This window comes from Oncorhynchus masou, chromosome 17 (assembly GCF_036934945.1).
Source record: "Oncorhynchus masou masou isolate Uvic2021 chromosome 17, UVic_Omas_1.1, whole genome shotgun sequence".
Taxonomy (NCBI): domain Eukaryota; kingdom Metazoa; phylum Chordata; class Actinopteri; order Salmoniformes; family Salmonidae; genus Oncorhynchus; species Oncorhynchus masou.
In genome coordinates, this window is record NC_088228.1 from 7701911 (window position 1) to 7726435 (window position 24525).

The window sequence follows — 24525 nt, forward strand, 5'->3', positions numbered from 1 at the left end:
CTATATCTGCTATAAACAAATCAAATTACCTACGATTGGATCCAGATCGGATCTTGGCAGCTTGCGCCCACAACTGGCATTCAATTGTGTCCTCTATCCATCTCTTGTCTGCTTTGTAATTGGATGCTTATACACACATTTGTTTTGTGTTTTATTAGAGTTGACCGCTATTTAATTTATTGCTGCACTTATTCCACGCCAGTTGCCAGCCGTTATTGTTATTGTAAATAAGAATCTGTTAACTGACTCGCCTGGTTAAATAAAATAAAAACATAAATTAAAAATGATCTACATAGTAAACCTCCTTTTTAATCCTAAATTTGTTTGACTTTCCGGTTGATGTTAGAACCGTCCGGTGCTATGAAGGCCACTATGATGGCCGCCACAGTTATAAACATATATCACTTCTTAGTAGCTCTGACTTTGCTTAGAGGAAAAATGTACTTACTGTGACATGTGGTTGTCTCACCTAGCTGTCTTAAGATGAACGCACTACCTGTAAGTTGCTCTGGATAAGAGCGTCTGACAAATGACTAAAATGTTAATGTAAAAAAATATCAATTTACTCAACTCAATTAAGTCTTAAGATTTTCCAAGAGACTATTGTCCCTTCCCCCTTTTTCATACTGACTGTGGCATTTAGTCAGTATTTAAAGTAAAGACTGTACATCACATGATTTAACTCACTTAGTTTGTTTTTCAATTGATTGGATTGGCTCTTTCTTACTGTGTACTCACTAGGAATGGGATCTATCCCTTGATGAACTTCCAGCGAGGCCTCACCATGCCCCGGACCTTGTCCATATTCCAGGAGCGCATGGAGACAGTGAAGACTCCCAGCCCAGAGCCCCAGGAGATGGAGACCAGAAAGGTAACTTATACGAGGGGTTCCATGCAGACCAGTACTCAGAAGGTTGCTGGTTCAAATCCCGGGTCAGTCAAAAAAAAAAGGTGTTTTATAGCATATGTACTGTATATGAACCATACCGGCAACACCCAACCAAAATGTTGGGGTAAACAATTATCCACTATACAGTCTCTTTAACTGGCAACCGGAAGGTTCCTGGTTTTAGATACCAGACTGTACCATCTTCTGCCGCTGTGCCCTTAAGCAAGACACTTAGGCACTAAAATTAACCTTCTTTTTGTCTGCTTTCAATTTAAAGGCCCTATGGTCATGAAACGAGTGTTGGAAATCAGTTGAGCAGATTTTTTTTCTCTCTCTCTGTGTCATGCTTGAAACTGTACAGGTTGTCCAAATGCATTGTAACTTGGAGTTCACTGAGGAAGGCACCAGAAGTCATGTGAGTTTTTGTTCATTTTCATCTACAACAACTCACACTTTAAAGGGAACAAAGAATTGTTGCTGGAATGTAAAATTGTGAGCTTTTATAACTACAGGCAACAAATAATTGCACAATAAAAAATCTTGGTTTGTGTGGTTAGTGCCGCAGCCAATTCCTCCTTTGGTCGCCTTTCCTTCCAGTCCTCTGCTGCCGATGACTGGAACAAACTGCAAAAATCGCTGGAGACTCATATCTCCCTCACCAGCTGTCAGAGCAGCTCACAGATCATTGCACCAGTACATAGCCCATCTGTAAATAGCCCATCCAACTACCTCATCCCCATACTGTATTTATTAAGCTTGCACCTTTGCACCCCAGTATCTCTACTTGCACATTCATCTTCTGCACATCAGTCACTCCAGTGTTTAATTGGTATATTGTAATTACTTCGCCACCATGGCCTATTTATTGCCTTACCTCCCTTATCTTACCTCATTTGCATAGACCTTTTCTACTGTATTATTGACTGTATGTTTGTTTATTCCATGTGTAACTTTGTGTTGTATGTGTCAAACTGCTTTGCTTTATCTTGGCCAGGTTGCAGTTTTAAATGAGAACTTGTTCTCAACTAGCCTACCTGGTTAAATAAAGGTGAAATAAAAACAAATGTAATAAATCAAAACCCCCGGCACTTACGTACAGTATGCACGAGAGTTGGGATTGGTTCAAATCTGACCCAGTGCACACACTCGCACCTCTCCATTTTATAATAGATAATAAAAACCAATTAGATTTTAAACATTTCTACAAGGAGTTGTAAAATACATTTGAATTGAATTCTCTGTTATCTGTCTGCAGCTCTCTCTCCTCCTGAAGATGGACGACAAGCTCCAACGGCAGCTGAACTGTGACGTTCTGCCTAGTGAGTCAATCCAACGTTCAACAACGTTATTGTAACGTTACTTGTGTGTACCCTTTTTGACGTTGTATTAACCAAACAGGATGTCCTGGTCCTATAGACTGGGTAGATTGGTTTCGGAGACCATTAAAAAAAAACAGCTTGTGACGTGGCACGGTTAGGGTTCATGTTATTAACAAGGCAATGTGATTGTACAGTAACGGCCACTAACTCATTGAATTATCCCCCCACCACCACCCACTGTAGATCAACAGTTAACTTGGTATCTGGTACGAGGTAATTTAACCACATGCCAATATACAGAGGGGCTGTTACAAATGCAGATATACCGCTCCATCTATTGGATTATTCAGTTGATCGCATGCAGTTTTTAAAGTGGAAGTTCAGGATTTTATTTGAGGTTAGATGTTTCCTCAACCTGAAAGTATGGGCCAGGAGTGGAATCGGTGGTTTGGTTTTATCTAAACAGCCACTACAAGCTTTAGTAACTGCTAGCAAATAATCAATGGCAGTAATATGGGCCCCTTTAACTGTAGGACTGGTTGAGGATCTTTATATGTTAAGGTTTTTGGTGGCTGTTTTGTGTTTTTCCAATTTAGCTGACAGTTCCAAAGACCTGGCCAGTGAGCTGGTTCACTTCGCCTTCATCAGTGAGGTAAGAGGAGCGGAAGACACTGATTGATTAAATTAAACTCAACCCAGGCCAGCCTTGAATCTGTAGTATTTATACAGAAGTATTGTTTTTTTGTATTGAGGTTTTTTTTTTTTTTTTTTTTTCTGGTACTTACTTTGAAAAATTTGACAAAATTTTATAATTACCTGATACCAAGTGGTGCCGAGTGGGACTTATTTGAATGAATCCCAAAGAATCAAACCTGTTTTAAATACCTGGTCATTGTACCTTTAAAATAAAGTGCAACTAAATATCGTCCCTTAATATATAACCCCTTATTTCTGGTCTCTTGTTTCTCCAGGAGGACTGTGAGAAGCTGGCGGGCTTTCTGGAAGACGCCCTGTGTAAGCATTGGGCCGGGCCGTCATTGGAGGAGTCTTCCCTGGCATAGTGATGATGTACCGACACATGCTGCTGACCCAAGGGGGATCTGGACCCTGGGAAAACTACAACAAGAGAGGGAAAGAAAGAGAATTTAGGGACGCGGGGGGCAGGGCAATTAGTGGGAACTTTAAGAGTGAACATTCCAGGACTAGGAAGTGTCAGATTTTAGTTTTTTGTTTTTGTGAGGCTTGTAAGGGAAGAGAGCCAAGTCAGCACTTCAATCTGTGTGGTAAATGTAAGCATCAAGAAACGCTGTCTCAAAACAGAAGTGAGAGGCGATCTCTCTCTCTACTAAACAGAAGTGAGAGGCGATCTCTCTTTCTACTAAACAGAAGTGAGAGGCGATCTCTCTTTCTACTAAACAGAAGTGAGAGGCGATCTCTCTTTCTACCAAACAGAAGTGAGAAGCGATCTCTCTTTCTACCAAACAGAAGTGAGAAGCGATCTCTCTTTCTACCAAACAGAAGTGAGAAGCGATCTCTCTTTCTACTAAACAGAAGTGAGAAGCGATCTCTCTTTCTACTAAACAGAAGTGAGAAGCGATCTCTCTCTACTAAACAGAAGTGAGAAGCGATCTCTCTTTCTACCAAACAGAAGTGAGAGGCGATCTCTCTTTCTACTAAACAGAAGTGAGAGGCGATCTCTCTTTCTACCAAACAGAAGTGAGAAGCGATCTCTCTTTCTACCAAACAGAAGTGAGAAGCGATCTCTCTTTCTACTAAACAGAAGTGAGAGGCGATCTCTCTTTCTACTAAACAGAAGTGAGAAGCGATCTCTCTTTCTACTAAACAGAAGTGATCTCTCTTTCTACTAAACAGAAGTGAGAAGCGATCTCTCTTTCTACTAAACAGAAGTGAGAAGCGATCTCTCTTTCTACTAAACAGAAGTGAGAGGCGATCTCTCTTTCTACTAAACAGAAGTGAGAAGCGATCTCTCTTTCTACTAAACAGAAGTGAGAGGCGATCTCTCTTTCTACTAAACAGAAGTGAGAGGCGATCTCTCTTTCTACTAAACAGAAGTGAGAGGCGATCTCTCTTTCTACTAAACAGAAGTGAGAGGCGATCTCTCTTTCTACTAAACAGAAGTGAGAGGCGATCTCTCTTTCTACTAAACAGAAGTGAGAGGTGATCCCACTTTCTACTAAACAGAAGTGCCAACCAACTCAAGCCAGATAAGACTATGCTGGGAGAGCTACTATATTTGGCCACTTCAATGCCTCCGTCTCTCCGCACAGATGATGTCAATGGCCTTGTTTAGAATTATAGCAAGAGACAGTGGACAAAGTAAGCAATACGAGGAACATAAAGGTCTTCAACATTTACTGCTGCATTGAGGCCTTTTTGTCCATAATAACCTATTGGGCTCCATTTTACACACGCAGCGCAGCCTTGGCAATGACCCCATAAAGAAAACTAATCTAAAACTCTCACTCTCACATGCAAGGTGAGGGTACAGACACATTGAGATTTTGTGTCCCAAGATTCCAGGATTGAGACAATGGTTTTTCAATGGGGAGGTCATCCTCTGCTTAATGAAAGATTGTCCAACGGAAGGGAAAAAACTGCAAAATATGTTAAGTCTTCTACATATACAAGTCATCCGAGAAAAAGTAGGGATGAGTTAAACTTATGACAAGAACGGACAATGATGTAGGTCATATACAATTTTATCCGTGTTCATGCTTCTCTGTTAGAGTTTAATACTTTCCTGGTATTTTACAAATAAATCACTTTTCTCCCCGGTAAAATCATTTATAAAGCATATAAATATGCCTATGTCTGGATTTGAATAGGCCGTTGAGCGAAAAGTCAAGTCTGATGCGCCATATACATTAAAGACATTTAATGAGCCCAAGCCACCAAAACAAACGCATGATTGTGCGGTTATCCAATACATATATGATATAGGCATATTACGCACGACAGAAAAACATAAAAGCCCATAGATGTACTTAGCTATATGCTCTGTTGGGTAAATAAATTAAACTAACTCCAGTAGGCTAATACTTCCTGAGTGTGAACTGTATAATATCGACTGGAATTACACACATCGATCAAACTGATAAAGCGAGAGAACATGCGATTCCGGTGCAGCACATGCGTCCTGTAAAGTTACAAGTATAGGTTAGCAAAATAGTTTTTAATTTAAGTATAATGGGGCCTATTTGTATAATTTTAGTCGACTGACGCATATATACCTTGAAATAATATTTACCCTAATGTTATTAGTATATTATATTTGTTTTTGCTTGCTTCCTTCCTTCCTTCCTTCCTCTCTTTCAACTGTTAAATGAAATACGTTTCGTTGTCCTTTATTCTCATAATTCTAAATGACATCCTTGAACAAAATAGGACTCGAATTAGATGCAGAAGGCTTTCACTTCTCTTCACAAAGATAGAATGGTCATGGGTCTGAATAAATAACTGCTATAGCCGACCGACATCGCGCGTTCGCTCTTTCAAATGAGTTATACTGGCTGCTGTATTTACCATTCAGCAAACAAGCGCTTCAGTCCCTCTTCAAATAGTCTATTGGCATAGGAAATGCTTAAAATGTCCAAGCTATTCTAGTCTAGCTTCTCCTGCATGGGACTCCAACAGCTAAGGAGCGTTTTTTTTAAGAGGCCAGCGGAGCACGGGTGTGTTCGTATTGCGCAAGAGACAGGGGCTATAAATTAGAACCTAATTATTCATAACCCATAATTAATTAGCTAAATATAGGGCTAATACTGCATTGAATGTATTACCTGAAAGAGGTAGGCTAGGATATATATATTTTGGATGCAATTTGAATGGAGTTAGAGCGAGAAGGACTGTGTGCTCGCACGTGCACAGATTTGAAAGCAAAGCTATTCGAGTGATGGGCTGTTTTTAAAACTGCAGCTGCAATAAAACAATTATCTTTACAATAAAATAAAAAAGTGATCCCTAAAGCCAGATGTAAAGACATTCAGTCTTTATATTACTGTAGCATAGACTATGCTGCAGAAAATGCAGGCCTACCATCACAATATATTTTGTGTTTACCATGATAACATGCTAGGTCTACATGAACTGCGGTCCATACTCATGTTCCCTGAGCGTTGATTCATCTTGCAGATGCCGTAGAGAAGCCAGATTTTAGACATTGCGTATAATTTAAGTTCCATTCACGCCATGCTGTTCATAGAAATAATTTATTATAATTTTCCGGTTTCTCGCAGTTATTTATCCCGGGAAAAGGGTGTGGTTTTGGGCAGTGAATCTCAGTGACCGGGTTCCTGCCATTCAACCCTAGTCTCCGTGTGGCCATTCCCCTTATGCAAGTCGTAATTTTTCGTTTGCGATGTCTGTGAAAGCACAGATTATTGAAACATCATTGAAGCACATGACACTAAAATGTGAAGCGCGTAATTCAATCTCGATGATTATTTTTCAAACGTTACCGAGGCTACGCTGCGTATGTCACCCTGGTATGTTTCAATGTTTATAAGGCTACAAACAAGATGCACAAAATTAGCATGCATGTTGTATTGCTTAGTTACTTTCCAATCATGACCACTTCACTGCAAGTGTTATTAGTCTTTCATAGGTCACACCGACCATCACCGTTTCTGAGGAGACCGAGTCTGTGTTCCCGGCAGACAAAATTGACATGGAACAAGGATGGTTTTTAAGGTTGTTTTTGTTAAGGTCTTCTTTTTTTTGCAAACTAAATAATGTGTTAATCTGGTTAACATATCACAACCAAAATATACGGTCTTTTCCATGACTTCTTTACCTTGTCATGAACATTTTTCTCAATTTCTCTTGCTTTACCTGGTTGTAAAAGAGACCCGTTGGTTGTAATCTGGTTATAGGACGTCTTCTCAACCAGAAAACTTGTTAACAACCAGAACACGTCATACACCATGAGCAAAATGTCCACTGGGTTGATACCATAAATCAAACACTACTTCTGTGTTTGTGTCCGACCTAACACCTTTGCTCAATTGCAGGGAAAGTCTGGGTTAACGACAGATCTTCCATACTAAAATGTCAGACATTGAACCTGTGAAAGTAACTCAAGTTTTAAACGGGAGACAATAGAATACATTTGCCAGCAATCCCTTACATAGTATGCTGCGTTTTTCTTTCTAAGAATGAAAACCCTATCAAGCCGAGAAGAAGACTTACCTCACAATTTGAATTCATACATTTTTCTGCCTCATTGATATGATCACCATTTCCGATCTTAATATTTTGCTCTGTCCTTAATGTCTTTCAGTGGAAAGTCATAGACCTACAATAGTTTCTGAATTAAATTCACTGTTGAGAAAATGTACCTTTTTTTTTTTTTTTAAAATATGAATTGTCATTTTTCTTAAATCATAACTTGCAATATGCCTTTTACAAGTTGCTGTGTGTTCTTAGTCTGTATGAACAAATGTTACATGTATCCACATTGGAATATTCCTTTGTTTTGTGTGTTTTTTGCATTTGTTGAAAGATCAATCTTTTTAACTTGGTTTGATAGGCTACACGATGGAAATTTAGTTGCTAATTATTTACCTCAGATTTTTAGCTTGTTGACTGTATGGTTCATTATACATGCATGACATACTATTAATCGATTTTAGCTGCAATCAAGCCCAAGTGCCTCACTATACACCAGTGCAGTGTTTTCCCAAACTTTGTCCTTGGGACCCCAAGGGGTGCATGTTTTGGTTTTGCCCCCAACACTAAACAGTTGACTCAAATAATCAAAGCTTGATGATTAGTTGAATCAGCTGTGTAATGCTAGGGGCAAAAAAACTAAGTGCACACCCCTTGGTGTCCCGAGGACCGAGTTTGGGGAAACCCAGTACTGGTGTTACACAAACCAACTTTTTAATGCAATTTTAGTTGCCATTGAGCTCCCTTACTGGGCTGTATGGAACATGCATGAGCCTCAATTTCCATTTTGTAAGCCAGCATTCATTTAGTACACTTCATACCATGAATTTGTAAAACATTGTGGGTTCTGTTCCGCATGAAATATTATCAATATCTACTTGATTATATGACCGTCCAGTTGATCAAAACCAATGTGCTGGCATGTTGTATGATAAATGTTAAACTCATTTGATCAGTAATCTTTGTTACTCCGTTGCCCATGACTGGTCGGTACTGTGCCTCCGTTGACCTATTTTTGGGGGTCAAGCATGTCCTGTCCACACTGTATTCAGGAGTGGATGTCTTGAGTTGAATTGTACTTGAGCTTGCCGCAATCGAGTCACTCTAGCCCTGTTTATACCTGGTGCTAACATGCAGCCTTTTTCCTGCTCTTATCCCCACTTTCTGATTCTGGCCAATTTTGGGGGGAGGGACAAGTGCAGATTAAATTTTTTTTTTTATATATATATTATATAAAAATGCATTGTGATCTGATCGGTGTAAACAGCCAAGATCAGGACGAAGGACACATGTTAACGGCGGGTGTAAACAGGTTCAAATAAGGTTCTCCTCATTTCAGCACCACCGATGAATTTATGTCTACATTCCATATTGTAGACAATGATAATTTTCTCTGTAAAATTTGGAGGGGTGAGGCTGTATCATCGATAATTGAAAAATAACTAAAAACAAATGAAAGGCCTAACACATTCTCTTCCTTTATCTGTTTAGCTAAATTACAGCTCTCCTTGTATTGAGTTGCTTCTGCCTTGTTCTGTTTGTACAACTCATGTAAAATATTGTACAATAAAAAAGTATTGAGTCTATAGATGAGGCAATAATGACACTGATTCTTTTGTGTTAACTGACAATCTGGGCCCGAGAGTTGAGCTATGGCTTCTGTTATTACACACGTGGGCCTGCCATTCCTCACACATCACAACATGAAGCCTAATCCCGTTCAAAAGACCATTCCACCCAATGCTCGGAAGGTCTGGTGCATCAACGTGTCAAATGTGACCTTTGTTTATTCGAAATAGGAAAAAGTCCCGACCCACAGCCAAGGTTCTGGAGCACTCTGCCTTAGAGTCATTAAAAATCAGTTTAATCTATATCAACTGTAATATTACTAAATAAATGTATTGTTGTATTAAAGTTAAGACTCACATTGTATGTACACTTATCTGATAGCAGTCAGATTCACTTTGTAAATGTAACCTTTAACTAGGCAAGTCAGTTAATGACATTCTTATTTACAACGACGGCCTACCACGGCCAATTGTGTGCCAGCGTCACGGCCGGATGTGATACAGCCTGGATTCAAACCAGGGACTGTAGTGACGCCTCTCGCACTGAGATGCCGCGGGAGCCCTGACTCATGCAAGTCATCTCACAGATTAAGCCAGTTGACTTAAAACTCAGCAAAAAAAATAAACGTCCTCTCACTGTTAACGGAGTTTATTTTCAGCAAACTTAACATGTGTATGAACATAAGATTCAACAACTGAACAAGTTCCACAAACATGTTACTAACAGAAATTGAATAATGTGTCCCTGAACAGGGGGGGGGGGGGTCAAAATCAAAAGTCAGTCAGTGTCTGGTGTGGCCACCAGCTGCATTAAGTACTGCATCTCCTCCTCATGGATTGCACCAGATTTGCCAGTTCTTGCTGTGTGATGTTAACCCACTCTTCCACCAAGGCACCTGCAAGTTCTCTGACATTTCTGGGGGGGAATGGCCCTAGCCCTCACCCTTCGATCCAACAGGTCCCAGACATGCTCAATGGGATTGAGATCCAGGCTCTTCGCTGGCCATGACAACACTGACATTCCTGTCTTATAGGAAATCACACACAGAACGAGCATTATGGCAGGTGGCGTTGTCATGCTGGAGGGTCATGTCAGGATGAGCCTGGAGGAAGGGTACTACACGATGGAGGAGGATGTCTTACCTGTAACGCACAGCGTTGAGATTGCCTGCAATGACAACAAGCTCAGTCCAATGATTCTGTGACACACCGCCCCAGACCATGACAGACCCCGCACCTACAAATCGATCCTGCACCAGAGTACAGGCCTCGGCATAATGCTCATTCCTTCGACGATAAACGCGAATCCGACCATCACCCCTGGTGAGACAAAACCGCTACTCGTCAGTGAAGAGCACTTTTGCCAGTCCTGTCTGGTCCAGCGACAGTGGATTGGTGCCAATAGGCAAAGTTGTTGCCGGTGATGTCTGGTGAGGACCTGCCTTACAACAGGCCAATAAGCCCTCAGTCCAGCCTCTCTCATCCTATTGCGGACAGTCTGAGCACTAGTCAGTAGAGGGAAAGATTGCTCAGTTAATGTACAGAGATCCTTGAAAACCTGCTCAGGACCTCAGACTGGGGCAAAGGCTAACCTTCCAACGGGACAACGACCGTAAGCACACAGGAGTGGCTTCGGGACAAGTCTCTGAATCAATCTCCTTGAGTGGCCTAGCCAGAGTCTGGACTTGAAACCGATCAAACATCTCTGGAGAAACATGAAAATAGCTGTGCACCATCCAACCTGACAGAGCTTCAGAGAATTTGCAGAGAAGAATGGAAGAAACTCCCCAAATACAGGTGTGTCAAGCTTGTAGCGTCTTTCCCAAGAAGACTCGAGGCAGTAATCGCTGCCAAAGATGCTTCAATAAAGTACTGTGTAAAGGGTCTGAATACTTATGTAAATGTGAATTTAATACATTTGCAAACATTTCTAAAAACCAGTTTTTTTGCTATGTCATTATGGAGTATTGTGTATTGATTGATGAGGGGAAAAACTATTTAATCCATTTTAGAATAAGGCTATAACGTATCAAAATGTGGAAAAAGTCAAGGTCGGAATTATTTACAAATGCACTGTATGTAATTTATATATATACAGTTTTTACAATCTTAAAGACAGTTTTTATGATACATCTCTGTTCATAAAAAGGTTATTGATTAGGCCTTTCACTCTTGAAGCTGCCAGTTAAGTCCTATGTCCCATTCTAGCCCATTCAACATTTACATATATCTTAGTTTCATTTAGTGATTCAGACAGCAATGGCAAGTCAGACTGAGGCGCCATCATTCAGGATGGAATTCAAACAACACACACTGTCATCAATCGCTCTGTCGAACAATGTGCCTTTTGTAAAAGGGCATTTCCCCTCGACGTTCGTGGAGAGATCGCATTCATGACAAACTCTGAAGATGCCAGCACAAACGTAAATATAAAGTCATAATTTAAAAAGTCAAGTGCAATTTACGCTTGTCGACAACACACCTTTTGATTGAATTCTGGAATTAATTAAGCCCTGAGGTGTTCCCATGACATCTTAATGCCAATCTGACAACAAAAAGACACCACATTGAAGGAGTGAGATTTCCCCACAATACAGACAACATCATTGGGGTTTCACAGATAATTGTTAATTGCCCAGTGTAAGAAACTGTTCCCGAGACATCTGTTACGATGTGACAGTGTTGTTCTTCTCTTTCTGAGCTAAATGCCCTCCATAACTTGTGCTAACATTGACCACTCAGATCCCTTCAGCACAGACACGTTAAGAGAGATTGCTTGGGGGTTGTGTTAATAAGATTAGTTTAGTTGATCCAACCGGTCAGTCGGTCTTATTCTTGGCTGCTTCTGCCTTCTGTGCTTTCCTCCTGTTTCCCACCTCTTTCAGTCCCTCCTGGATCTGCTCCAGTGCTTCTTCATCTCCTGCAGACTGGGCCAGAGCCAAGGCCTCCTTGTACAGCTTCACAGACTCCTCAAAAAGATCTAGAAGGAGACAAGAAGGATTGTGTTCATTTGGCACGAAACGGAAAGAAAAACAGGTGGGACGACCTGGAAGGGGCCTTGTCCAATACGACACACATTGTTGTTTTCTATTGCAAAAACGCTTTGAAGCGTTTTCTGTTGCACGCCTTAGTGAACACTACAGAGATGATCAACAGTCGTAAAAAAGTCTTCACTGTACCCCCTTGAACTAAATGTTATTCATTAATGTTAATATCTGTACAGTTACTTATGCAGCTGCACCTACTCAAACTGCCGTATTCGTCGACCTGGCTAAGGCTTTCGACTCTGTCAATCACAACATTCTTATTGGCAGACTCAACAGCCTTGGTTTCTCAAACGATTTTCCTCGCTTGGTTCACCAACTACTTCTCTGATAGAGTTCAGTAGGTCAAATCGGAAGGCCTGTTGTCCGGAACTCTGGCAGTCTCTATGGGGGTGCCACAGGGTTCAATTCTCGGGCCGACTCTCTTCTCTGTATACATCAATGATGTTGCTCTTGCTGCTGGTGATTCTCTGATCCAACTCTACACAGACGACACCATTCTGTATACCTCTGGCCCTTCTTTGGACACTGTTAACTAACTCCAGATGAGCTTCAATGCCATACAACTCTCCTTCCGTGGCCTCCAACTGCTCTTAAATGCAAGTAAAACTAAGTGCATGCTCTTCAACCGATCACTACCTGCACCTGCCTGCCCATCCAGCATTAAACTAGACGGTTCTGACTTAGAATATGTGGACAACTACAAATACCTAGGTGTCTGGTTAGACTAGACGGTTCTGACTTAGAATATGTGGACAACTACAAATACCTAGGTGTCTGGTTAGACTAAACTCTCCTTCCAGACTCACATAAAACATCTCCCATCCAAAATTAAATCTAGAATTGGCATCCTATTTTGCAACAAAGCATCCTTCACTCATGCTGCCAAACATACCCTCGTAATACCATCCTACCGATCCTCGACAATGTCATTTACAAAATAGCCTCCAACACGCTACTCGACAAATTTGATGCAGTCGATCACAGTGCCATTCGTTTTGACACCAAAGCCCCATATACTATCCACCACGTTGGCTGGCCCTCGCTTCTTACTCGTCGCCAAACCCACTGGCTCCAGGTCATCTACAAGTCTCTGCTAGGTAAAGTCCCGCCTTTTCTCAGCTCACTGGTCACCATAGCAGCACCCACCCATAGCACACGCTCCAGCAGGTATATCTCACTGGTCACCCCCCCAAAACAATTCTTACTTTGGCCGCCTCTCCTTCCAGTTCTCTGCTGCCAATGACTGGACTGAACTGCAAAAATCTCTGAAGCTGGAGACTTACCTCCCTCACTAGCTTTAAGCACCAGCTGTCAGAGCAGCTCACAGATCACTGCACCTGAACATAGCCCATCTGTAAACAGCCTATCCAATCTACCTCATCCCCATACTGTATTTACTTATTTATCTTGCTCCTTTGCACCCCAGTATCTCTACTTGCACATTCATCATCTGCACATCTACCATTCCAGTGTTTAATTACTTTGCCACCATGGCCTATTTATTGCCTTACCCCTCTTATCCCACCTCATTTGCACATGCTGTATATAGATTTTTCTACTGTATTATTGATTGTATGTTTGTTTATTCCATGTGTAACTCTGTTGTTGTATGTGTCGAACTGCTTTGCTTTATCTTAGCCAGGTCGCAGTTGTAAATGAGAACTTGTTCTGAACTAGCCTACCTGGTTAAATAAAGGTGAAATAAAAAAATATGTGCGGTCCCACTTGTTTTTTCTTTCAACAGTTTACCCACCTTCTGTGGAAAAACATATTGAAAGTATATATAGGGAGGGTTATTTTTTTCACCGTGGCCGGCGATCACCGTAACGCAACCATTATTGTTTTTTACCACGACATCACAGTATGCAACCATTTTTTAAATTTGTTTTTAAACTTATGGTTCCCGGGAATCAAACCCACTATCCTGACATTGCAAGAGTCATGCTCTACCAACGGAGTTACATTGATTTAGCGAATTCACAATAAAAGTTAATGTTGTGACACTGGCTTGTGTTGGAGGAAACCTAGAGGTTGTCCTCATTTTCATCCCTCCTTACCATTGTGCAGTAGGATGCCTGCCATGTTTCCCAGCAGCACATGTTGGTCAGGGTGGCCGGCTTCTCTGCTCAGCTCCACAGCCTGCTTCACCAGGGGCAGAGCCTCGTCGTGGCAACCCTGCATGTCCAGGATGGTGGCCAGGTCACTCATCAGCACCAAGGACTGTAGTCAGGACAGCAGAAAACAATTTCCAGATAATAAATAAGTAAGAACAGATGTAACCTCTAGGTTACAAAACAGCAAGGATGCATAAATGCCACCCAGTCTGCTGTCCCCACATGCTTCAAGATGGCCTCCCATTGTTCCTGTACTCAAGAAGGCAAAGAACTGAACTAAATGACTAATCGCCCATCACACTGCCCTATCCCATCTGGACAAGAGTAATACCGATGTATGAATTCTGTTCATTGACTACATCTCAGCATTCAATACCATAGTACCCTCCAAGCTCATCATTAAGCTGGAGGCCCTGGGTCTCAACCTCGCCCTGTGCAACTGGGTCCTGGACTTTGGAGGGCCGCCCCCAGGTGGTGAAGGTAGGAAACAACATCTCCACTTCGCTGATCCTCAACACCGGGGCCCCACAAGGGTGCGTGCTCAGCCTCCTCCTGTACACACTGTTCACCCATGACTGCGTGGCCATGCACGCCTCCAACTCAATCATCAAATTTGCATACAACACAACATTAGTGGGCTTGATCAACAACAAGACAACCTACAGGTAGGAGGTGAAGGCACTGAGTGTGGTGTCAGGAAAACAACCTCACTCAATGTCAACAAAACAAAGGAGATCGTCTATTTCAGGAAACAGCAGAGGGAGCACCCCTCTATCCACATCGAAGGGACAGTAGTGGACAAGGTGGAAAGTTTAAGTTCCTCGGCATACACATCACAGTCAAACTGAAATGGTCCACCCACACAGACAGTGTGGTGAAAAAGGCGCAACAGCGCCTCTTCAACCTCAGGAGGCTGAAGAAATTTGGCTTGTCACCTAAAACCCTGACAAACTTTTATAGATGCACAATCTAGAGCATCCTGTCGAGCTGCATCACCGCCTGGTACGCCAACTGCACTGCCCTCAACCGCAAGGCTCTCCAGAGGGTAGTGAGGTCTGCACAACGCATGACCGGGGTCAAACTACCTGCCCTCCAGGACACCTACAGCACCGCATGTCACAGGAAGGAAACAAGGACAACAACCACCAGAGCTACTGCCTGTTCACCCCACTACCATCCAGAAGGCGAGGTCAGTACAGGTGCATCAAAGCTAGGACCGAGAGACTGAAAAACAGCTTCTATCTCAAGGCCATGCTGCTAAACAGCAATCACTAACTAAGAGAGGCTGCTGCCTAGAGACTTACTAGTCACTTTAAACAATGCCACTTTAATATACATTTACATATCTTACAATATTTCCATATGAAATGAGTAATGCATCTTATACCATCTATTGCATCTTGTCTATGCCATCGCGCATCCATATATTTATATGTACATTTTCTTATTCCAGACCTAAAGATTTGTGTGTATTAGGTAGTTGTGAAATTGTTAGACATTACTGCACTGTCGGAACTAGAAGCACAAGCATTTCGCTACACTCGCATTAACATCTGCTAACCATGTATGTGACCAATAAAATTTGATAGTTTACAAAACATCAAGACGCATAACTGCAAAGCATTTAGACTACATCAGGCTTCTGTGGGCGGGTCTCTCCCTGCTCTTCCTGGTACCTGTGGGCGGGTCTCTCCCTGCTCTTCCTGGTACCTGTGGGCGGGTCTCTCCCTGCTCTTCCTGGTACCTGTGGGCGGGTCTCTCCCTGCTCTTCCTGGTACCTGTGGGCGGGTCTCTCCCTGCTCTTCCTGGTACCTGTGGGCGGGTCTCTCCCTGCTCTTCCTGGTACCTGTGGGCAGGTCTCTCCCTGCTCTTCCTGGTACCTGTGGGCGGGTCTCTCCCTGCTCTTCCTGGCCAACTAGTACTTGTGGGCGGGTCTCTCCCTGCTCTTCCTGACCAACTGGTACCTGTGGGTGGGTCTCTCCCTGCTCTTCCTGGCCAACTGGTACCTGTGGGCGGGTCTCTCCCTGGCCAACTGGTACCTGTGGGTGGGTCTCTCCCTGCTCTTCCTGACAGATCAGCAAGGCTTGCTTGTAGTCCACCACCGCCTGGCTCAGGCGGTGTATAGCGACCATGTAGCGGGCGTGGGAGTCCAGGGTCAGGCCCAGTAGGAGCCGGGTCTCCTTCCGCAACTCCTCTGAAGAGAGGGAGAAACACAAGGATGGATGCTGTCAGCGAGCAAGTTCAATATCGAAAAAGGTTGAATGCACCACATACGAAAAGCAAGGTTACAAAACTTTTCAGAAGATAACATCGCCCTCTTTATTTAAATGTTCTGATTTTATTGACCCGATCGTGCAAGAGTGTGACCAAGGGGAAAGATATCCTCTGTCTACGTCACAGGGTATTAGGCCGGATTCCAGCCTATACCGTCACGGTACATAATGTGTGCCTGAGACAGCACCACGACACCAGCCAGGCCACACCATCATTTCAAGCATGGTTGTGGCTGCATTGTGCAATGGTAATTCCTGTCATTGGCAGAGACTTGATTTGGAAGGATTAGGAATGAAAAGTTTTTTAAAAAAGGGACAGAGAAAAAACACATGGAATGTTCTAGAGGAAAAGCTGCATCAGTCTGCTTGAGACATTCAGTTCACAGGGAGCAGTGTTTGTTGTGCTGTTCTGTCACGCCCCGGATTACAGATGACATTATGAGGGTTTAAATATTGTAATTGGACAACATTTACAAAGAAAGGAGAACAAGGACAGCACACACACACACACACACACACTCTGTGCTAGAGAGAAGACACCTTAGGGCCCAACACAGCTCGAGAAGAAGAGGCTTGCACTTTACAATGAACTGACAGTCTGTTGTTCACAGAACAGTACAATGGACTGGCTTTTAAAACAAGATGGCGCTGACGATGGTCACCCTGTTGCTAGCTCCCTGCCAATTTAGCACTCTTGATTATTTTGTGTTTTTAAATATATTTTTTTTTTACTTTATTTGATCAGAAGGTTTCTAGTATTATTCCCTATCGCCGACAAGCACTTCTGGACAGCAGATCAAGATTACTCAAGACAAATTAGTGCGTGTGTGTGTGTTTGTGTGTGTCCCCTCCTCACAAACAGACACTGCTCTGGCACTCGAAAATTAAACAGGACATTGAGCAAATTGGAAACAGCATATCCCAAGGCCAGATCCATTGTGGACTTTAAAGGAAAATTCTCCCAGAATTCCACAAAACACATCTCTTCCCTTTACTTGCGGGAATAATACATTGGATCAGTGTTGTTATTCTTCAATCCGAGACGGATTAGAACCCCCCCCCCTCTCCTTCCCCTTCGGCAAATCAGACCACGCCTCTATTCTGCTATTACCTGCCTATAGGCAGAAATTAAAACAGGACGCACCAGTGCTAACATCTGTGCAACGCTGGACTGACCAATCAGAATCCATGCTGCAGAATTGTTTTGATCACACAGACAGAGATATGTTCCGGGAATGTTTCTGGGAATAACACTGACGAATATACTGACTCGGTCTCTGGGCTGGTTCATCAGGAAGTGCATAGAGGATGTTGTTCCTACAGGGACAATTTGAACATACCCGAGTTGTGTACTCGACAAAAAATAAAATAACTTGAGACTTGGAGCTTCAAGGCTCGGGACTTGACTGACTGATGGCTTGAATTTTGTGGCACAGAGTGTCTGTGGATTACTCTCCACACAGCCAGAGACAGTAGCTGCAGCATCTCCCTTGCAAAAGAAAATGTGTAACAGGCTGGCTAGCGAAACGCACACTCAGCCCTCTGATTGGAACAGCAATATGTCAATCAACACAGGTCAGTGAGCTAGCGAACAGATTGCTGATTTGCTGTACAGCGATGGGGTGTAGTGTAGGGGAATGCCAAAATAAATATGCAGCTCCGAAAATTGTTTGGTGATCAAGAATAGTAATGGTTTACTTTGCAAGCTCACCAGAAATTGGCCATCAACCAACAATTACTAGCTTAGGCCTTTTTTGACATGTCAAAATAGCTTGAAATGGATCATTTACTTATGAAGCTAGCATTTCAAATTTGTTAAAAAGTATAGATTGCATCTTCATGCATCTTATAACAAAAATGTATATTTTTCTTAGCATTAAAGATTTGTGTGAGTTGCTTTGCTTGTCAGATCAAGACCGTGCTGTTTTGACTAAAATGTAAGCCTAGATTTGTGATAATGATGTGAGCTACAAGCAAGTTTGAGTCAAGTGATATGCATTTTTAGCAGACAGCATGGTGCCACACACACACACACACACGAGCAGTGTTGGACAGGAGATAGACGAGAATCCTGTTTAGGGCTGTGACGATACCAGAATCGTGATCGTTTTTTCAATGGCAAACGAAGCAGACCAAACTATTTTACCCTTTAAAAACCTTCTGTATGTAAAGTAGCGTGACATACTGTAGCTTGGAATATAAATAAATGTCACTCTGGATGACAACATCACCCAGAGTCATACACACACAATCTTATGCTATTACAGCTAAAAACAAATGGAAGGTTTGGTCGTTAGATACCAGATTGCTCCTCAGCAGGAAGTTCCTTGAATTTCTCCAACTTGGTTTCAAGGGATTCAGTGCAAAACTGGAAACCCATCTCTGCCAAGTCATTCCTGAGAAGAAACAAACAGGTTACAGTTGGTAAATGGTTCACCGTGGTACTGGGGGGGTGGTTCATGAACATATAGTCCTATAATACAGGACTACAACCAAGCGCAGGGAGAAAAAAAAAACATTCTCAACTGAAAACCTTTGGGTAGAGGCCTTCTAATGGTGTATAGGCACACTCTTAAACAACTAGGCTGGCTGGCTCCTATCAGAGACTTATTTGTATCTATTAAAAGTCATCAAAAAGGTGCCTCCTAATTTAGATGATGTCCATTATTTATTATTATTATTTATTCATTATTTACAAACTCATTTGGTTGCCTTAAACCTTGAAGCTGATTCAATTGCTCCAATGTCCATTTAAACTCACATGAAGACATCTACTTTTGAAGTTCACTTACTTCTCCTGGCCGGCATATATGGTAGCGAGCTTCAAGGACATCTCAATGACCCCATTGTCATCCTTTGAACCCGAGGGAGAGAGAAAAAGACTGAAGTAGCAATATAGCATTGAGTGTCTGGACCACAATGCACTACCAATGGTTTCTGAATTGACGGAGCTGAGCCAAAAACTATTCCAGAAAGTCCATCTTTCTTCCAAATGGACAATAGATAGATTGTCCTCTTCATTTCAAAATCAAAAAACTGCTTCAGTACCCAGCGACTCTACTGTCCAGATGTAACAACAATTCTATTCCTCTGCTATTAATAAAATATACCATGTAGCAGACCTTTTAATCCAAAGTGACTTACAGTAATCCGTGCAGACATTTTTATATATTTACCACGCCATTAACCTCTTACTTAGACACACGACCAACCCTCACCTGTGGTGTTCCTCCGGACAACATGAAACTCATGGCCACTTTGAACAGTTTCTCTGCCTGAGGGAGAAGAGCACAGGGGTCACTGGAAGTCAGCAAAACAGCTCAAAACACAAGCATAAAATATATATAAGTACAATCACATTAACCTCTGCTCAATTGTCATTTCAATGAATGATGTACCACGAATTCTTGAAGAAAATACTTATGAACCCCTCATGAGCTGAGTACAACTGAATGGTTTCAAAGGTAGACTCCGCAATATGACACCATCTTCACCTCCAGCTTACAGACATCCACAAAAACAGGATAGAAAAAAATGCTCCCCCTATTGGCTCTTCTCAATCTGTGCCCTCCTTTGAAGAACACATACATTAGGAAACGTCAATAGCGGCAGTGCTCCTTGCAGATTTTTTAACTTAGTTAATTTTGATAAGCAGGATCCCAAAAGTGGGACAGCAGGTGGGGGTTCACTGAAGAGGAGAAAGAGTGGCGACCTCTGCTATTACTCACATTATCCAGCTGACCTTGGACATAGGCAAGGTTCGCCATCTGTAGAGACCGGGGACAATAAAACAACAATAATGATGTGCAGCTGACTTTCTGTGGCATTAATACCATGCATGGCATTACATTAAAAAATGCTTACAGAAATTCCTGAGTAGGCATTACTCCATCAAAGTGTATTGTTGGGGCGGCAGTGTAGCCTAGTGGTTAGAGCGTTGGACTAGTAACCGAAAGGTCGTAAGTTCAAATCCCCAAGCTGACAAGGTGCAAAATCTGTCGTTCTGCCCCTGAACAGGCAGTTAACCCGCTGTTCCTAGGCCGTCATTGAAAATAAGAATTTGTTCTTAACTGACTTGCCTAGTAAAAAATTTTTTTACAAAATTGAGTGATACCTCAAAACTATCGTTATCACAACATGTATCAATGTGTGTGCACTATTGCAAGAGGCTGTGATTCTTAAAATAATGCACAGCAGAAGCAAAGACCAATCACGTGTCAAATAGGTCCAGTCAACCACACGTGTTCACTGTGTAGGCTAATAAACACGGCTTGAAGCACATTTGAACAAGTTAAAAACGTCCTGTTAAATAGTCAAGGCTTTTACCAAGCTGTAGGTGTAGATGATAGCTTGTGTATTATTAGTCTGGTGGGCCAGCGCGATGGCCTGGTGGAGGAATCCATTAGCTCCATGCAACTGCCCCCGCATCATACTGAGCTTGAACACAACACACACCAATGTTACTCAGACATAACATGTAAAGAAATGACACTTCATCAAAACATAATGTCTAGAACAGATATGACCAACATTTGAGTCTGAATTGATACAATTAAAATGATGTTACGTTGATGACACTTACACGGAACCCAAAAACCGTCTGCACATGTGCGCCATCGTGCATACATTTATTTGGTCCCCCCACACCAAACGCGATCATGACACGCAGGATAAAATATCAAAACAAACTCCGAACCAATGATATTAATTTGGGGACAGGTCAAAAAGCACTAAACATTTATGGCAATTTAGCTAGTTAGCTTGCACTTGCTAGCTAATTTGTCCTATTTAGCTAGCTTGCTGCTGCTAGCTAATTTGTCCTGGGATATAAACATTAGGTTGTTATTTTACCTGAAATGCACAAGGTCCTCTACTCCAACAATGAATCCACCGTTAAAAACGGTCAACCGAATCGTTTCTAGTCATCTCTCCCCCTTCCAAGCCTTTTCATCGTTTAACTTATATGGTGATCGGCATCTAAACTTTCATAGTATTACCACAACAACAGTTTGTCTTTCAATCACCCACGTGGGTATAACCACTGAGGAGATGGCACGTGGGTACCTGCTTCTATAAACCAATGAGGAGATGGGAGAGGCAGGACATGCAGCGTGATCTGAGTCAGAAATAGAAATGACTTCTATTTTAGCCCTTGGCAACACAGCCACTCGTTGGCGCGAGCAGTGTGGGTGCAATAATTTAATAACATAGATTCCTAAATGTATTTTGCAACGCTTGCGCACCAGAGCGGTGTAGTCAGGGTGTTAGATTCACAAGATTGCAAATAATCTCTTGGCAAATACAGTTGCATGGTACAGTACTTCTCGTTGAGATTAAGATTCTAGGTAGAAACTGGATTGAGGAGTTGCCTGCATCAATGACAATTAGTTACCTTGGCTCTCTTCAAAAGTAAAATAATCTCATCTTCTTTCTTCTGGGCATCAGTTCTGGTGTCCTCCTCAGCTTTGCTGAAGAGAGAGAACGCTATGAGGGAGGGAGGGAAGGGGGGGGTGTATATCAAAACATTTAGGTCACTCAATGACTCAAATGACCTGTTATGAACGTTAACCACGTTCTTGTAATGACATGTTGAAGGACTCATAATAATACAAATCATATGCACATCAATGTAAAAGATGATCGATGAGAGTCTCTTGGTCGAAGTTTCATGTATTGACAATGACACACACTAGGGAAGAGTATTTTAAACATCTGGCATGACAATAACTTACTTACCAATTACACTCCCCATTGCATAAATCCAGTTACTAGTAGCACGACTATTTTCATCGCCATCGCTTTCGCAGCTGCGGTATAGCGGTGACCTTCTGTGCACAGTAGCATGGATAGCATACGATTGAGAAGTCGTCCTTTTCAGACATTTCAATGATTGTGTCCTCGCATGAACTCGACTACCTAAAGACAGGTTGCGGAAGCCCTCTGACATACATTGCTTTATTTGATTCCTATTAGTAAATAATGCACGAGTGATAGCGGGTAACGCCATTTTAAAATACATTACAATTCAGTCGGAGGTTTTGGTGGAAAACCAAAAACACGTCACTCCCTTTAAATCAAAAAGCGTTCAACATAAAAGGGAAGTTGTACATAACAGCAATAATATGAATTGTAATATTTTCGCATATGTATTGAATACATCAATGTTGTATTTTCTATTTTGAAGGACAATACAAAAAAACTTGTGCCGGAAGTGTTTATATGCGCCTGCGGTCAATACGACTACCTTTAGTTGATTTATTTATGAGCATCTGATGTGTACTTTTTCCAAAATGTCTAAAGTACAGCTGTTGAAACGATTAAACAACCGTGGTTGATAAGATTTTCATGGCAGTGGAAAAACGATAGCAGAGTAGCGTTACCAGGATGAGATCTCCAGTTAAAAAAATGGAGAACGAACGTCTACGTGTATTTCTTCTGAAGTTTGGAGCAGGTCTGTACCGAACAAAAAAAATATGCATTATAAAGTTACACAACAAATTCGTTCTTCTAAGCTATCTGACAGCTAACCACAAGCCTTTTGCCGCGTTCAAAACAACGTGGAACTCGGATTTGGATAATCTCTGACTTCAGTGCGTTCAAAACAACTGGGAACTCAGGGGGAGAAGAACGAGCTACGACTGGGAAAAATCGGTTTGAACGGTCATCCAATTTGAGAACTCGGGACATTTCAGGAGCTCCGGATCTGAAGATCACTGACGTCATTATTTGACCTTTCTGTTTTTTTCTTCTGAGTTTCCAGTTGTTTTGAACGCGGCATTTGTCTCGCGCGAGGGACTATCTGGGAATGACAGTGTCCGGTTTTTCCGCTGCTGCAGTACACTACAGGTGCATCAAATGTAAATCTTCGTTAGAAAATAAACGTCCCACACAGTGCAACGGTGTCAAAGTACATAGCTCGCGTTCACGTGCCGTTTCCTCACTCGCCCGCGGTTCTCCGGATCAGCGACGCTGAAAAAAAACATTAAATCAAGTACAAGAAACATGCAAATAAAATATGAACGCAATTAATCCATGCTTTTCTGGGAATGCTACTAAATCCGGAATTTGTGGGCGAAACTAGAAAGTTGGCTGTCAAGTATTAGAATGTAAATTTACTTTTAATCCGGCTGTCTGCATATTTCAAGACATGGCATGAAGGTGTAGTGAGATACCCAATGGGCTGGACGATTCTCTTCTAATAACGAAAAAAATGTATACTAGAAACGTGGAAGTCAATCAATCCGCCATCATTGACATAATGGAAAAATCTAATGATTTATTATTGAAATTGCATGGGGTGACCGAGAAAAACAAATTAGTACAATTTAATAAGGCCAAGTGACAAACAATAATGCAAGCACAAGGGATGGGCTGTGAGCATGTTGGTCTGGGAAGATGAGATGTAGTTGGTGTATGAGTGTTGTCTGTAAATTGTTCTTATGTATACGTACTTTTTTTTTAGTGTAAAAAAAATAAAATTAATAACATAAAGTTCAACATTCACCTTTTGCTACTATTTCTGTCAAGTCTTCGCAGGCAATTTGACCACCTCGAACACACCGGCTCTGCAACGCAATACTGAAAGACTAATTAATGCAGCATTCCTTTGGAATTGAATGTACATCGGGTGTAACATATGAGCCAGTCGTGGGTGAAGCTAATCGCTGAAAACTGTAGGGAAAAGGCAAAATGCTGCCAAGAGACATGACACCAATTACCAACATAACTAAATCATTCATTTATTTTTTTGCACTACACAATACACGTTAATGGAGCGGCAGGTTAGCCTAGTGGTTAGAGTAATCGAAAAGGCCAGTAACCGAAAAGTTGCTGGATCGAATCCCCGAGCTGTCGTTAATTAATTACTTAAAAATCATACAATGTGATTTACTGGATTTTTGTTTTAGATTCCTTCTCTCACAGTTGAAGTGTACCTATGATAAAAATTACAGACAGACCTCTACATGTTCTGTAAGTAGGAAACACTGCCGATTTTGCAGGTTATCAAATACTTGTTCTCCCCACTGTATATATGTGTGTGGGGGGTGCTGGTACAGAGTCAATGTGCGGGGGCAGTAGTTCGTTGAAGAATCACACAGGGGAAAAACCATGCAATGAATGTGGCAAA

At 41.9% G+C, this 24525-nt stretch overlaps 2 protein-coding genes across 2 annotated transcripts in view; one reads left to right on the top strand and one right to left on the bottom strand.

Moving 5' to 3' along the window:
* LOC135558373 (nuclear receptor-binding protein 2-like) overlaps window positions 1–8981 on the top strand; it is a 63995-nt gene extending 55014 nt beyond the window's left edge. The window contains exons 14-18 of the mRNA XM_064992125.1: window positions 742–871; window positions 1251–1304; window positions 2145–2208; window positions 2805–2860; window positions 3180–8981. Coding sequence (XP_064848197.1) covers window positions 742–871; window positions 1251–1304; window positions 2145–2208; window positions 2805–2860; window positions 3180–3269 — 394 coding nt within the window. The 3' untranslated portion in view covers window positions 3270–8981. The remainder of the gene's footprint in view (window positions 1–741; window positions 872–1250; window positions 1305–2144; window positions 2209–2804; window positions 2861–3179) is intronic.
* A 615-nt stretch (window positions 8982–9596) lies between these two features.
* On the bottom strand, window positions 9597–23300 carry LOC135558374 (tetratricopeptide repeat protein 19, mitochondrial-like). The gene is made up of 10 exons (XM_064992126.1): window positions 22134–23300; window positions 21790–21881; window positions 20724–20834; window positions 20126–20164; window positions 19616–19672; window positions 19190–19251; window positions 18699–18793; window positions 16164–16318; window positions 14068–14230; window positions 9597–11943 (listed from the first exon to the last, which is right to left on the bottom strand). The coding sequence occupies exons 1-10, from the start codon at window positions 22414–22416 to the stop codon at window positions 11783–11785; spliced, it is 1218 nt and encodes a 405-aa protein (XP_064848198.1). The 5' UTR covers window positions 22417–23300; the 3' UTR covers window positions 9597–11782.
* Window positions 23301–24525: the final 1225 nt, after the last annotated feature.

Excerpts from the sequence above, each read along its gene's own strand:
- LOC135558374 (XM_064992126.1), bottom strand. The coding sequence starts at position 22,416 with ATGTATTTTAAAATGGCGTTACCCGCTATCACTCGTGCATTATTTACT. Across the intron at positions 20,165-20,723 it reads TCATCTACACCTACAGCTTG|ATGGCGAACCTTGCCTATGT; the intron begins GTAAAAGCCTTG and ends CGGTCTCTACAG. Across the intron at positions 11,944-14,067 it reads AGGCATCCTACTGCACAATG|ATCTTTTTGAGGAGTCTGTG; the intron begins GTAAGGAGGGAT and ends GTCTCCTTCTAG.